This window comes from Podarcis cretensis (assembly GCF_951804945.1).
Source record: "Podarcis cretensis genome assembly, chromosome: 11".
In the NCBI taxonomy this organism is placed as follows: Eukaryota; Metazoa; Chordata; class Lepidosauria; order Squamata; family Lacertidae; genus Podarcis; species Podarcis cretensis.
This window is the reverse complement of record NC_137180.1, coordinates 63758111-63770774: the sequence shown is the minus strand read 5'-3', so window position 1 is coordinate 63770774 and position 12664 is coordinate 63758111. Positions and strand designations below refer to the sequence as shown.

Sequence of the window (12664 nt, the reverse complement as noted above, 5' to 3'; positions counted from 1 at the left end):
CAAGGGAAGGGGAAGGAGGCTGAAAAAGATTGGGAACCATTGGCATAAAGGTAAAGGTAAAGGTACCCCTGCCCGTACGGGCCAGTCTTGCCAGACTCTGGGGTTGGTGCGCCCATCTCACTCAAGAGGCCGGGGGCCAGCGCTGTCCAGAGACACTTCCGGGTCACGTGGCCAGCGTGACATTGCTGCTCTGGCCAGAGCCAGAGCCGCACACGGAAACGCCGTTTACCTTCCCGCTGGTAAGCGGTCCCTATTTATCTACTTGCACCCGGAGGTGCTTTCGAACTGCTAGGTTGGCAGGCGCTGGGACCGAGCAGCGAGAGCGCACCCCGCCGCAGGGATTCGAACCGCCGACCTTTCGATCGGCAAGTCCTAGGCGCTGAGGCTTTAACCCACAGCGCCACCTGCGTCCCATTGGCATAGAAAACCCTAAAACTTTCAAAAGTCAAGGGGAAGGTGTTCTGAGAGCAAAAAAAACAGCTAGCGTGTGGATTAAAGTCCTGCTTTTGAAACATGGTAGATTGCATGAACATATCAAAGGTGGCTGGCTGGCAGAGCTGACGGCAGGACACAAAGTCCTTTGATTCCTCCCCTTTGGCAGATTAACCCACCTGTCTGCAGGAAGGCCGAGCAACAAAGTGGGTCACACAGCTGGATGCAAAATGGTACTGGTGTGCGTATGTGCCAAAAAAGGCCTTCCATCAGCTTAACTTGCTCTCCAGTCACCCATTTGCACGGGGTGCCATTAATTAATATTTTTTCTTTTCTTCTTGCTAGGCATGGTGCTCGCTCAGATCTGACACCCTAAGGCTCTTTTAGCAAAGTGTGTCAATGGTTGCAGAGTCGTTTCATGGTGACCGTGCTTGTCAGAGGACTGCCATCGGAACAAGGGAGGGAGGCAGGAGGGCCGTTAGGATACAGAGAGCCTCCGAAGTTCCTGAGGAGCAGCTCCTCTTCCAGCGGTGGGAAAAGCCACACCTCCAGTGGAGAAGAGAAGGAAGGGGCCAGCCAAGCGAGGAAAGGGCTTGAGGAGGATGCTGAGAACCCCAGCGCCTCACCTAGCCAGGCTGGCCAGGAGGGACGCACGCCACTTCCGTCGCCCAGCTTGCGCAGAGGGGTGAAACGCAAGGAGGGGAGGAGGAGGCTTGGGGTGCCGAATTTGTTGGGAGAGAAGCCGGAATGGGCCACTCCCGGATTCTGCAAGTGACTGAGACGGACATGAACTTGGTAGATCTGAACTGTAAATAGTAAAGGGTAAAAGGGACCCCTGACCATTAGGTCCAGTCGTGGCCGACTCTGGGGTTGCGGCGCTCATCTCGCTTTATTGGCCGAGGGAGCCAGCATACAGCTTCCGGGTCATGTGGCCAACATGACTAAGCTGCTTCTGGTGAATCAGAGCAGCGCATGGAAACACCATTTACCTTCCCGCTGGAGCGGTACCTATTTATCTACTTGCACTTTGACGTGCTTTTGAACTGCTAGGTTGGCAGGAGCAGGGACCGAGCAACGGGAGCTCACCCCGTCGCAGGGATTCGAACCGCTGACCTTCTGATCTGCAAGTCCTAGGCTCTGTGGTTTAACCCACAGCGCCATCCGCGTCCCTTGTGCACTGTAAATAGTTTGCACAATAAAACCTGTAAAAGACAGATCAGAGTCCTGCCTGGTTACTCACGAGCAACCACCACCAGAATCTGACAGTGCTTTTCCAAATTGTGAATTCCACCACTGAGAGGAGGCGGAAGGCGCAAGCAAGATGATGAACCAGTAGGCTTTGGAATAATTGGAACCAAGGCAAATTCAGGACCCTGGACAAGGCTCAAGGGGCTGATTGAGATTTCAGCAAACTTGGGACCACGGTTTCCTGTCCTAAATCACTCAGCATGTAGCTGAACAATGGAACTCGCTTCCACTGGAGGCAGTGATGGCCACCAAGTTGGATGGACTTTAAAAAGGATTAGACAAATTCGTGAAGGCTACAGATACCTCCCAGATATAGGGTTGGTATGCCTCTGAACACGAGTTACTGTGGGTCGGAAGAGGGCAGAGTGCACTCAGATCCTGAGAATGCCCTGCAGTCCTGGGATATACACAAGGATGCTGGGTGCTGTTGCTCACCCTTGAATCTAGTCTTCTCAATAATAATAATAATAATAATAATAATAATAATAATAATAATAATTTATTTATATCCCACCTGAAGCTGGGCTCAGAGCAGCTAACAACAATAAAAGTAACACAGTTTACATAAAATCGCAATCAATTAATTGAAATACATTCTAAAATCAGTTCATTCTAAAATCAATTCTGAATCAAATTAATGGCAACCATTGGGCTAGAGTTCTGTGAGGATGACCAAGGGAGGGGGTCAGACTGTGTCAGACTTGGCCAAAGGCCTGGAGGAACAGCTCTGTCTTGCAGGCCCTGCGGAAAGATGTCAAGTCCCGCAGGGCCCTAGCCCCTTGTGACAGAGTGTTCCACCAGATCGGGGCCACAGCCGAAAAAGCCCTGGCTCTGGTGGAGGCCAACCTAACCTCCCTGTGGCCCGGGATCTCCAAGATGTTTTTGTTTGAAGACCGTAAGGTCCTCCATGGGACATACCAGGAGAGGCGGTCCTGCTGGGTTTTAAAGGGCATATTTTAATTGTCTTTTATCTGTTATCTTTTCATTGGCTAGCTTGCGGTTTTAATTCATTGTTTAGAATTGCATTTACTGTACCGGCATTCCTAATTGTGCAGATACTTTACCTCAAAAGGTGTCACAGACATTTGAGAGAGAGAGAGTGGAGGGGTATGTGTTTATATGCATTTACTTCCAGATTCCCCCATCGCAGTGTTACATGCAAGAGATGTTGCGCCGTCTATTATCTATTACCGAAGCAATGGATTTATTCATTCACAATGGTGCCATCAATATGCACAGTGTGTTGCAGAATAACGTAAGCAGCAACAGCAGCAACAGCAGCAACAACAGAAAGGTCCCTGGCCCAAGAGGATTCCAACATCTATTTCGACAACAGGAAAGATGAGAGGGTGAAGAAGAGAAAGGGAAGAGGTGAGGGGGCCAAGAGAGGAATGTGAGTAGTTGTGTGTACAGTGGTACCTCTGGTTGTGAACAGGATCCATTCCAGAGGCCTGTTTGCAACATGAAAAGAGCGCAACCCGCAGCGGCGCATCTGTGCATGCACAGGTTGCGATTCACTGCTTCTGTGAATGCGTGTGACATCATTTTGCGTTTCTGCGCATGCACGAGCGGCAAAACCCGGAAGTAACCCTTTCCGGTACTGCTGATTCACCGCGGGACGTAACCTGAAAGAAAGTAACATGAAGCTGTGTGTGATGGCCTGGGAATCAGATTCGGAAGCTGAACCTGAGGAATCCCAGCCTGCACAGGATTCCCCACCTCCAGAACCAGCTGAGCCGAGGCTGGGGCTTGAGCCTGAAGGGTCCTAACCTGTGCTGGGTCCTCAGGTGCAGGCACCAGCTGAGCCTGCTCTGGCTCCTGAGGTGATGGAGGACCCAATGCCTGCAGGTGCTCCACTCTCAGCCCCGTCAGAGGAAGCTGAGGCTGCCTCTGGGTCCGGTAACCCTCCAGCCTCTCCTGAACTGCAGAGGCTCAGGGCAGAGTGGCAGAGGGAACTAAGTTCTCTGAGGAGGAGTGCTCGCCTCCAGGCCAGGAGAGGCGAGTCACCTGTGGGCCGGGACAGCCCTATGCCTTGGGGCAGATAAAAGCCGGCCAGCCCCAGTCCCAAGTTGCGGGAGCAACATTGTTGGTTCCAGCCTGATCCCTGACCTGCTTCCCTGCCGGAGCTCCTGACCTCACCCAACGCCCTGCTCTGCACTCAGCTTCAACTTCTACGGACTGCCTTAATATTGCACCATCAACCTCAGATTGGACTCGGACCTCACCTCTTGGTTAGCCCCCGGGACCAGCATACTGTGGCAATCACACAGGGTCCTCGGATGTTTCACAGTCTATTGATCCCTGTGCCACCACTTTATTTCTCGCTGCCACCACCCAGGCCCTACCTGGTACAATACTGAGTCCAGTCAGGGTTAAATTGGAACATAAACTTCTGTTTATTTATTGCAGTTTAACATGTGTGTGTTTTCATAAATGGTCTCAGTCAATTACAATCATGGGGTGCCTATCCAGACCTACAACTTCCCCTACCTGCTCTCACTCACTAAACCACCTCTCAGATATTTACTTGTCTTCCTAGCTCCTAACTGTTCCTGACTTAGCTTATTTCGCTACACTAACTCAACCTACCCACAGACTCTATCCCCATTCACTCCCACTCCCACTCCAACCAACCACCCAACTCCCAACGAACTCCCACCTTTGCCCCTCCAAGAGCTGGTTTTATAGTCCCTCTGACTCTACCCCCTGGGTTCTGATAGGGTAACCTGTTTAACTATTTCACCTCCAGCACTCTCATATGGTAACGTCACAGCACGTGACATCATTTTGTGCTTCTGTGCATGCGCGAGCAGCAAAAACCCAGAAGTAACCCTTTCCGGTATTTCCGGGTTGCTGCGGGACGTAACCTGAAAGAACGTAACATGAAGCGGACGTAACATGAGGTATGACTGTACTTGAGGATTGTTTCCCCTGGGGGTGTAGACAGTTTGGGGGGTGGAGCAATGAAACCAGCAACATCTGGGCTTGTGGGGGATACTCAAGTGGTGGTGCGGAGACACTCAGTGACATGCGCAAGGCCGCCTTCTCTTGATCGTTTCTCGTGTTTGAAGGCTAAGCCATGGCACAGAAAACAGATTCGAAAGCCAAGCTCTGGCACTGCCTTGCCTCAGATTACCCTGAGCCACCCCGTGGAGCCCAGCGCAGGGCTTGCGAAGGGAGCACTGTCACAGAGCAGCTTTCCTTCTAGACAAGTAATCCGGGGACACGTTCAGCGCCAGGCAAGAAGCCGTCTGCAGACCTGACGGTCTCCGTGCCTGGAGAGCAGTTTAGAAATAAGCGAGAGCATTAATCACACGCAAACAAAAGACCCAGGAGAAGCAGCGTCGGCTGCACAATGGCTTTGTCCCTGAGTTTCAGAGACTGCTGGGGAATATCCAAGCAACTCCAGTGTTTGGGAGGGTTTGCAGGTCTGGTTCAGTGCTTTGCATGTCCCAAATGTGGCAGGGGAAGATCTCTGATGCAGCCCAGCCTTCCTCCACCTGGTGATTCCCAGGTGCTTTGAACTACAACTCCCATCAGCCCCTGCCAGGACACGCTCCTGCCAGCTGGCTTATTTAGACACTCCACAGCTGGCTTATTTAGAATAGGGCTCTTCAAAGTGTACGAAAAAATGTACTGCGATGTCAACCTTAAGTTGATTTTTTACCTCCCCACCAACATGCAACAACATTTGTGTGGATCAAGCTCAACTAGACTACCACATGAAAACAGCACCCATTTTAAAGTGATCCAAATAATTCAACACATGCAAGACCCTTGTATCTCAGAACTGATTTCCTGTTTTCATATTCTGCAAGCCTATTGAACATCGTAACACCGTTGGACTTTAAAGGCAGCCATAATTCTGGCAGTTCAATAGCATGACTTATTGTATTTGTATCTTAATATATATTTAGTTTTATTATTTCTAAACCTTTTGCATGTTGCAAATTATTAGCAGCAGTAGAATTTCTATATACTATATTTTAATGTAAATACATACAGACACTGTTCTTCAATATCTAATGAGTGTGTGTGTGTGTGTGTTTTCCTGTAGCTGATATTAGCATGAAAAACCAGACGACCACCACTGTTGTGACCTATCCTGCTCACCCTGCACCCCTGGTGTTCCCTGGGAATGTTTTTAGGCTAATCCTCGCCCCATTTACCTGGGAAAAAGACCCAAAGCATTTAATACTGTTTACTTCTTACATGGTGGTTAGGATTTCCCCTGTAAGTTACAGTGGTACCTCGGGTTACAGACGCTTCAGGTTACAGACGCTTCAGATTACAGACTCTGCTAACCCAAAAATAATACCTCAGGTTAAGAACTTTGCTTCAGGATGAGAACAGAAATCGTGCTCTGGCGGCGCGGCAGCAGCAGGAGGCCCCATTAGCTAAAGTGGTGCTTCAGGTTAAGAACATTTTCAGGTTAAGAACAGACCTCCGGAACAAATTAAGTTCTTAACCAGAGGTACCACTGTCTTGCTAAATGTAGCTATTTTAAGGCAGCTGCCATTGTGCATCAAGATTACGGCACCCATGTTTTCTGTGACACTTCACACCTGTGATGCTCTGTAAAAGCAAAGAGGGGAAGCAGAGATGCTTTCTACCCCTGCAGAACTTTTCAACAATGCGTGGCCTCTCCTCCTAGCTTCTCCATCACATCCACTTCTACCCCTCAAGTGAACAGGGCCAAAGCCCTGCGTGTTTGGCTTTGTCAGAAACAAAGATGAGCCACAGAGGCCCTTTGTCTGGCTGCGGGTTTCAATGTGATCATTAAAATTACAGGCATCAGCGGAGAAACGGCTACCCAACTGGAAGAAGGTTGTGAGTCAAGGACGCGCCACCCGCAATAAGACACAAAGACACATTATTTTAGGTTAATGGGCAAAATTAGGCCACAACTTTTATTGGTTACAGCACGTGAGTAGTATTGGCTTAGGCATTGGATGAAACAGCAATACCAGACTCCACAGGAGTCATTTCAGGGTTAACAACCAATGGGAGGAGCTTGTTGATGCAAATACAACTGGAAGCTCCCCCATGACGTCACCGGGGGTCGTGCCATGGCCCTAAGCCACCAGCAGGACATCGGACAGGATCCACGACCGCAGGATTTCTTTAATGGAATACCCAAAAGAGGAGGGGTAGATAATGGCCCATACCCAATCCTCCAACACAGCACACATATTCCAATGCCTAACCGCCAATACCAGAAAGTTGTGACGAGTTGCTATGAGGTAGGCGAAAAAACCAAGAGGCTGGTGCCAATTTGCCAAATGGATAAAAAAAAAGTCCTACCAGGCCCCTTGGGCAACCAAGGCAACCAACCAAAGTCCAGAGCAAGGCCAATACGCAAAAAGAAGCTGGCCTAAGAGGGAGGGACAGCGGGAGATCCGAAGAAAGAAGGAACAGGCTGGGAGCCGAGCGCAGCCACGGCTGTTTAAATGCGGCTAGCCCCGCCCACCAGCCGGCCCTATTGGTTGGCCGGAAGGCTTGGCCGCGGCAGAAGAAACAATCAGGGGCAGGGATCCGAGCACGCCTCCCTGCCCCTGCGGGAAGCTGCTCCCGCTCACAACCCCTCCTCTCTGGGAGGAAGAGAAGCCTTATTGATGGCACTCCTTGCTCCCTTCTCAAAGAGCGCTCTTATTGCTGCACCGTATCAGGAAGGCTCATTTTCAGAAAAGAGGGTGCAGGAGAGGAAGAAAGGAAAGGGACAGAGATATATGCTGAACAATATTCAATAGCTGGGGAAGATTTATGTATGTTAATGACGGGGCGACGTCTTTTAAAGAAGAGAAGAAGAAGACGAGTTTGGATTTATAGTCGGCCAACTGGTGTTAAAGAAAGATGGATTTGATATCCCGCTTTATCACTACCCTAAGGAGTCTCAAAGAAGGGATGCAGGTGGCGCTGTGGGTTGAACCACAGAGCCTAGGACTTGCCGATCAGAAGGTCAGCAGTTCGAATCCCCGCAACAGGGTGAGCTCCCGTTGCTCATTCCCTGCTCCTGCCAACCTAGCAGTTCGAAAGCACGTCAGAGTGCAAGTATATAAATAGGTACCACTCCGGCAGGAAGGTAAACGGTGTTTCCGTGTGCTGATCTGGTTCACCAGAAGGGGTTTAGTCCTGCTGGCCACATGACCCGGAAGCTGAACGCCGGCTTCCTTTGCCAATAAAGCGAGATGAGCGCTGCACGCTCGGTCACGACTGGACCTAATGGTCAGGGGTCCCCTTACCTTTAAGGAGTCTCAAAGCGGCTAACATTCTCCTTTCCCTTCCTCCCCCACAACAAACACTCTGTGGGGTGAGTGGGGCTGAGAGACTTCAGAGAAGTGTGACTGGCCCAAGGTCACCCAGCAGCTGCATGTGGAGGAGCGGGGAAGTGAACCCGGTTCACCAGATTACGAGTCCACCGCTCTTAACCACTACACCACACTGGCTGGAATGCCTTGGTGAGACACTGCGATTTATCCGGGGATCAAGCCAGTTTTCAGAAAGAGCAATGGGGCCACTCCACTCACCTGCCAGACGGGGTCGGTGTGCTTGCCAGACTTGGCGGTGCTCTTGTAGCCCGGCTGGGAGCTGGCGGGCTTCTTGAGGTTGTAGATGGCCACATTGCCATCGTAGAAACCCACCACAATCAGGTAGGGGTGGTCCACGTGGATGTCGAGGCACATGATGCCGCTCTCACTGTTGAAGATGTACTCCGGGAAAGAGGGGTTCTTCAAGGTGTATAGCAGGAGCATCCCTCGGCTCTGCTTCACAAAATCGTCTGGGCAAGAGAGAGAGAGAAAGGGTCAATTGGCTTGGAGCATCAAGGAGCTGCCTCTTCTAAGGCCCATCTCAGCTAGCGGCCATCATCACCCATAGCTCCTGGCAGGGAAATCTGCAAGTTGCTGGTGTGGATGACCCCAACAGGCAGCCCAGATGGGGAGCAGGTGGACAACCAAGACACTTGTCACAGCTAAAAATTGGCCGCTGTTTCTTTAATGCCAAAAGAACTAAGTTGGCATGAGTCAGCAGCCTACAATGACTCATGCAACCTTTCACCAAATTGTACCTGTATATATAGAGTGGTCAATGTTAGTGTTGGGTGTGGGTTGGTTGGATGGTAGAAAGCTGGTTGCGTTTGATATGTATAAAGCTGTCGGTCGTGGTTGGAGAAGACAACTTTTAAGAATAAAATCAGCATTCTGCAAAGTACTCTTTCTAATGGACTCTTTGTGCCAACTAGGGTCGGAGGACCAGGCAAAAGAGGTCAGAACCTTTTTCTTTTACAAACACTGACAAACCCCTTAGGGTTATAATTGCTTTAAAGGGATTTGGGTGGATTGGAAATGAGGACTCCTAAACGTAGGATAGGTCAAGGCTCAGATTTGGTGCCTTGATGAAAGATGAAGGCTCTTACACCAGATTAGATCTGTAAAACAACAACAACAACAACATGATGCACCTGGAATTTTCTACACACTGTATTAAAAGAGAAGAGAAATTAAAAAGAAATTAAAAGAGAAATTAAAAGAGAAAAAGAAATTAAAAGAGAAGAGACTTGTTACCTATAAGCTCACAATCTAAAAGACACGATGCGTAACGGGGGGAAAGACGAGAAGGGACGAAGAAAGCGCAGAAATTCAGGTACCAATTTTTGAAGGTACTTAATCTCAACAGTGTTGTATGATCTGAAGGGATTGGGGGACATTTATTTAAAGGCTACCCAAGAACTAAAGTTCCTGGGCAGTAAGTAATAGTACATTAAAAAGCGCATTTGAAAAGTACGTAAAAAGTTAAACCACAAAAACAAAAATTTGAAATAGAGCTTTTTAAAAGCAGCAAAAAAGAAGACCACTATTATTAATCTAGTAAGAACAACTCTTTTTTTCACAGATGTTTAAAACTTCCAGAAATTTCAAGAGAGTTGTAGATCACTCGATGCTTTTAAGATAAACATCCTTAAATCTCCCTGCCTTTATGTATGAATATACCCACAAGTTAACAGGCCCCAGGCTGATGAATAGGAAGCTACGTGGTGCTGAGTCCAAATACTGGGTCCATCCAGCTCAATATTGCCTCTGCACTGACCAGAAACAGCTCTCCAGCATTTCCCACAAGTGACTTTTCCCAGCCCTACCTAGAGACGCTGAGGATTCATCCTGTGACCTTGCACATGTGAAGCTGATGCTCTACTACTGCCTTTCCCGTGGTCTGGATAGGGCCAGGCCTTCTTCCTCCTGGCTGCTTCAGTCCCAGGGCATCTGGTCATTGGAGCCAAGCACTGCTTCTGGCAGGGAGCAGGAAAGCAAGCTCCTTGCAGCTGCTCCTCCTTTGGCCGAGAGATGGGGCCAAAACAGCCTCCCTCTTGGCCCGTGGCGCCCTGGCTTGTGGGAGAGACCAGAGGCTGCCTCCCTTCCATTCTGCAGTGCCAGGGTCATTAAAAATCAGATGCACAGAAGCTGAGCCACTAGCTGCCAAACATCTTGGCCATCATAATGCACTCTGCCATATTCTTGCTAAATCTGCCCCCATGCCCTTGATGAACCTTTCTGGGAAAGAAGCAATACTCTCTCTCTCTCTCTCTCTCTCTCTCTCTCCCTCACACACACACACACACCTGTTACAAGTCTTGAAGAAGAAGAAGAGGAGGAGGAGGAGGAGTTTGGATTTGATATTCCGCTTTATCACTACCCTAAGGAGTCTCAAAGCGGCTCACATTCTCCTTTTCCTTTCTCCCCCACAACAAACACTCTGTGAGGTGAGTGAGGCTGAGAGACTTCAAAGAAGTGTGACTAGTCCAAGGGCACCCAGCAGCTGCATCAGCTGGAAGAGTGGAGACACGAACCCCGTTCCCCAGATTACGAGACTACCGCTCTTAACCACTACACCACACATTTCTCCTCATCCCTCTTCCCACCCACCCAGACCCCACACAGCATCTATACCTCTTTCTCCTCCAGGGGTTTTTCCCTTATCCTTTCCAGTTCCTTGTGCATTTAAGTGAACAATTCCAGTGCTCAACAAAAAAGCAAAAGATGTTGGTCAAGATGGGGATACCAGGAGCAATGGCAGAGGGTGAGATAGATGATTTATTACAGTCAGAGACCAGCTTATAAAACACACTTGGGGGTACAGTCCCAGAAGGAAAACAAACAATTAAAACAATGTACAACAATAAATTTAAAATTTATAAATGCGATAAGCGTATAGACACTTAAAACCTTAAGATAAGCTACCGCAGAGAGATGACCCAGAGTCACCCATGGAACCGAGTTTGGGGATTTTGTTCACGAACTAGTTTGAGTCGGGGGGTGGTCTGCGCCTACAGATCTGTACACAGAATCTGGCGACCATCCGGGTCGTCTTCTGATCTTTGCCTAACAGGAAAAGGTCAATTTTTTGCTTTTCTGGGAGGTCAACAAGCCTCACCAGCAGGGGATCAATGGTCTCACTACGTGCCTCTTCATAAAAGGGACATCTAAAGAACAAGTGCTCTGGGCTTCCTATCTCCCCCAATGAACAGGCGCAAAGTTGCTGAGCATATGGGACTTTTTAAAAGGCTCCTTCCAGGGCCGGCGAGGGGAGAGCCGAGCTTCTGGAGAGTGTAAAAGCCCTTCTTGCATTTTTGGATACGAGAAAGAAGAGATATGCTGCTGGTATGGCTATATCTCTCAATTTCTCCAATTTTACAGTTGGGGCACCTTGAACAGTCCTTTTGACTCTTGGTGTCTATGATTCTTTGCCTGACCGTAGCTTTTGCCTGGCCCAACCCCAGACTTAGAAGGGCTTGAGAGGCAAAACCCAGTTTCTGAAGGGTGTTCAAGACTGCTGTCTGCCAGTCTGACTGGAACTGGTCGCAGAGGATCAGTGGGGCATGGCAGAGGGTTGCTAAACTCCACAGCTCAAATGGAGTTCCTGGAGGCGACTCAACCCATAACGGCAAATTTATTCACTGCTGCTGCTGCCACCAGCGCAGAACATCTTCTAGCGCTCACTGTGCAGGAAGCACATTTATCCCTTGATAGAGATTTCTTAGCCCTCCGGCACATCCTATATGCACTGCTATGGGGTGGGGTGGGGGGACTCAGCTTCTGTCTTGAGTTCATTCTCAGCTTTGTAAATTTTTATTTTTACACACCTCCCCAATCTCTGAGATGTTAGAGAAGTGAGGGACTCCTACACTTGCCCAGGTTTGGTTTCCTGGGAATGAAGATCAGCACACACTGAGGTTTTATTTACACATATGCGCAACCTGAGAATAAAGTGGGAGGGGCTCACAGCATTTGTACCCCAACAGATCCTGCTTCCCCTTTAGTCACAGTGTTGGATCCAGCACTGAGCAAGCTGGTCTCTGCATCTCCAGCTTCCAGCCAGCTTCCAGCTCAGTTCACACACAACACTCTTAGTTATTGTTCTCCTCCCTAGCAGCTGGGGGGGGCACCCATTTAATCCATAGCACATCTTTGGTTATACAATATATGATACAATAATCTTTATTGTCATTGTCCCATACAGAACAACGAAATTGAAAAATCTACATCAAACGTTCAGAAACCAACAAGCCTGCTATCCCAGCTATCCCAGCCTGGTTAGCCCCCTAAAAACTCTGATACCCCATTTTAAAAATACAATACACTCCCTTAGAGACTACCTTCCACTGCGTTTAAAACCAAAATTGCATTTGGCTAGAAACTGTTTCTCAGGCGACTAGTCCTAGTCTTTTTAACCCTACACCTTCTTCCAGAAGGCAGAAGCTGAAAGAGATCATTTCCGGGGTGGGCACTATCCTGCGCGATCTCTGCAGCTTTCCTCTGACACCTGGAAGTGTAGATTTGATCCAAGGTGGGAAGAGAGCATCCAATTATGCTCTCCGCAGTCTTTACAACCCTGGACGGCATTGTGTGTGTGTGTGTGTGTGTGTGTGTGTGTATCATAGCTGTCAACGTTTCCCTTTTTTAAAGGGAGATTCCCTTATTCCGAATAGGAT

The 12664-nt window shown here is 49.0% G+C and overlaps 1 protein-coding gene across 1 annotated transcript in view; it reads right to left on the bottom strand.

Moving 5' to 3' along the window:
• The window catches only part of DNAI1 (dynein axonemal intermediate chain 1), a 169637-nt gene that overhangs the window by 90833 nt on the left and 66140 nt on the right, over window positions 1–12664 (bottom strand). The window contains exon 13 of the mRNA XM_079994837.1: window positions 8208–8458. Coding sequence (XP_079850963.1) covers window positions 8208–8458 — 251 coding nt within the window. The remainder of the gene's footprint in view (window positions 1–8207; window positions 8459–12664) is intronic.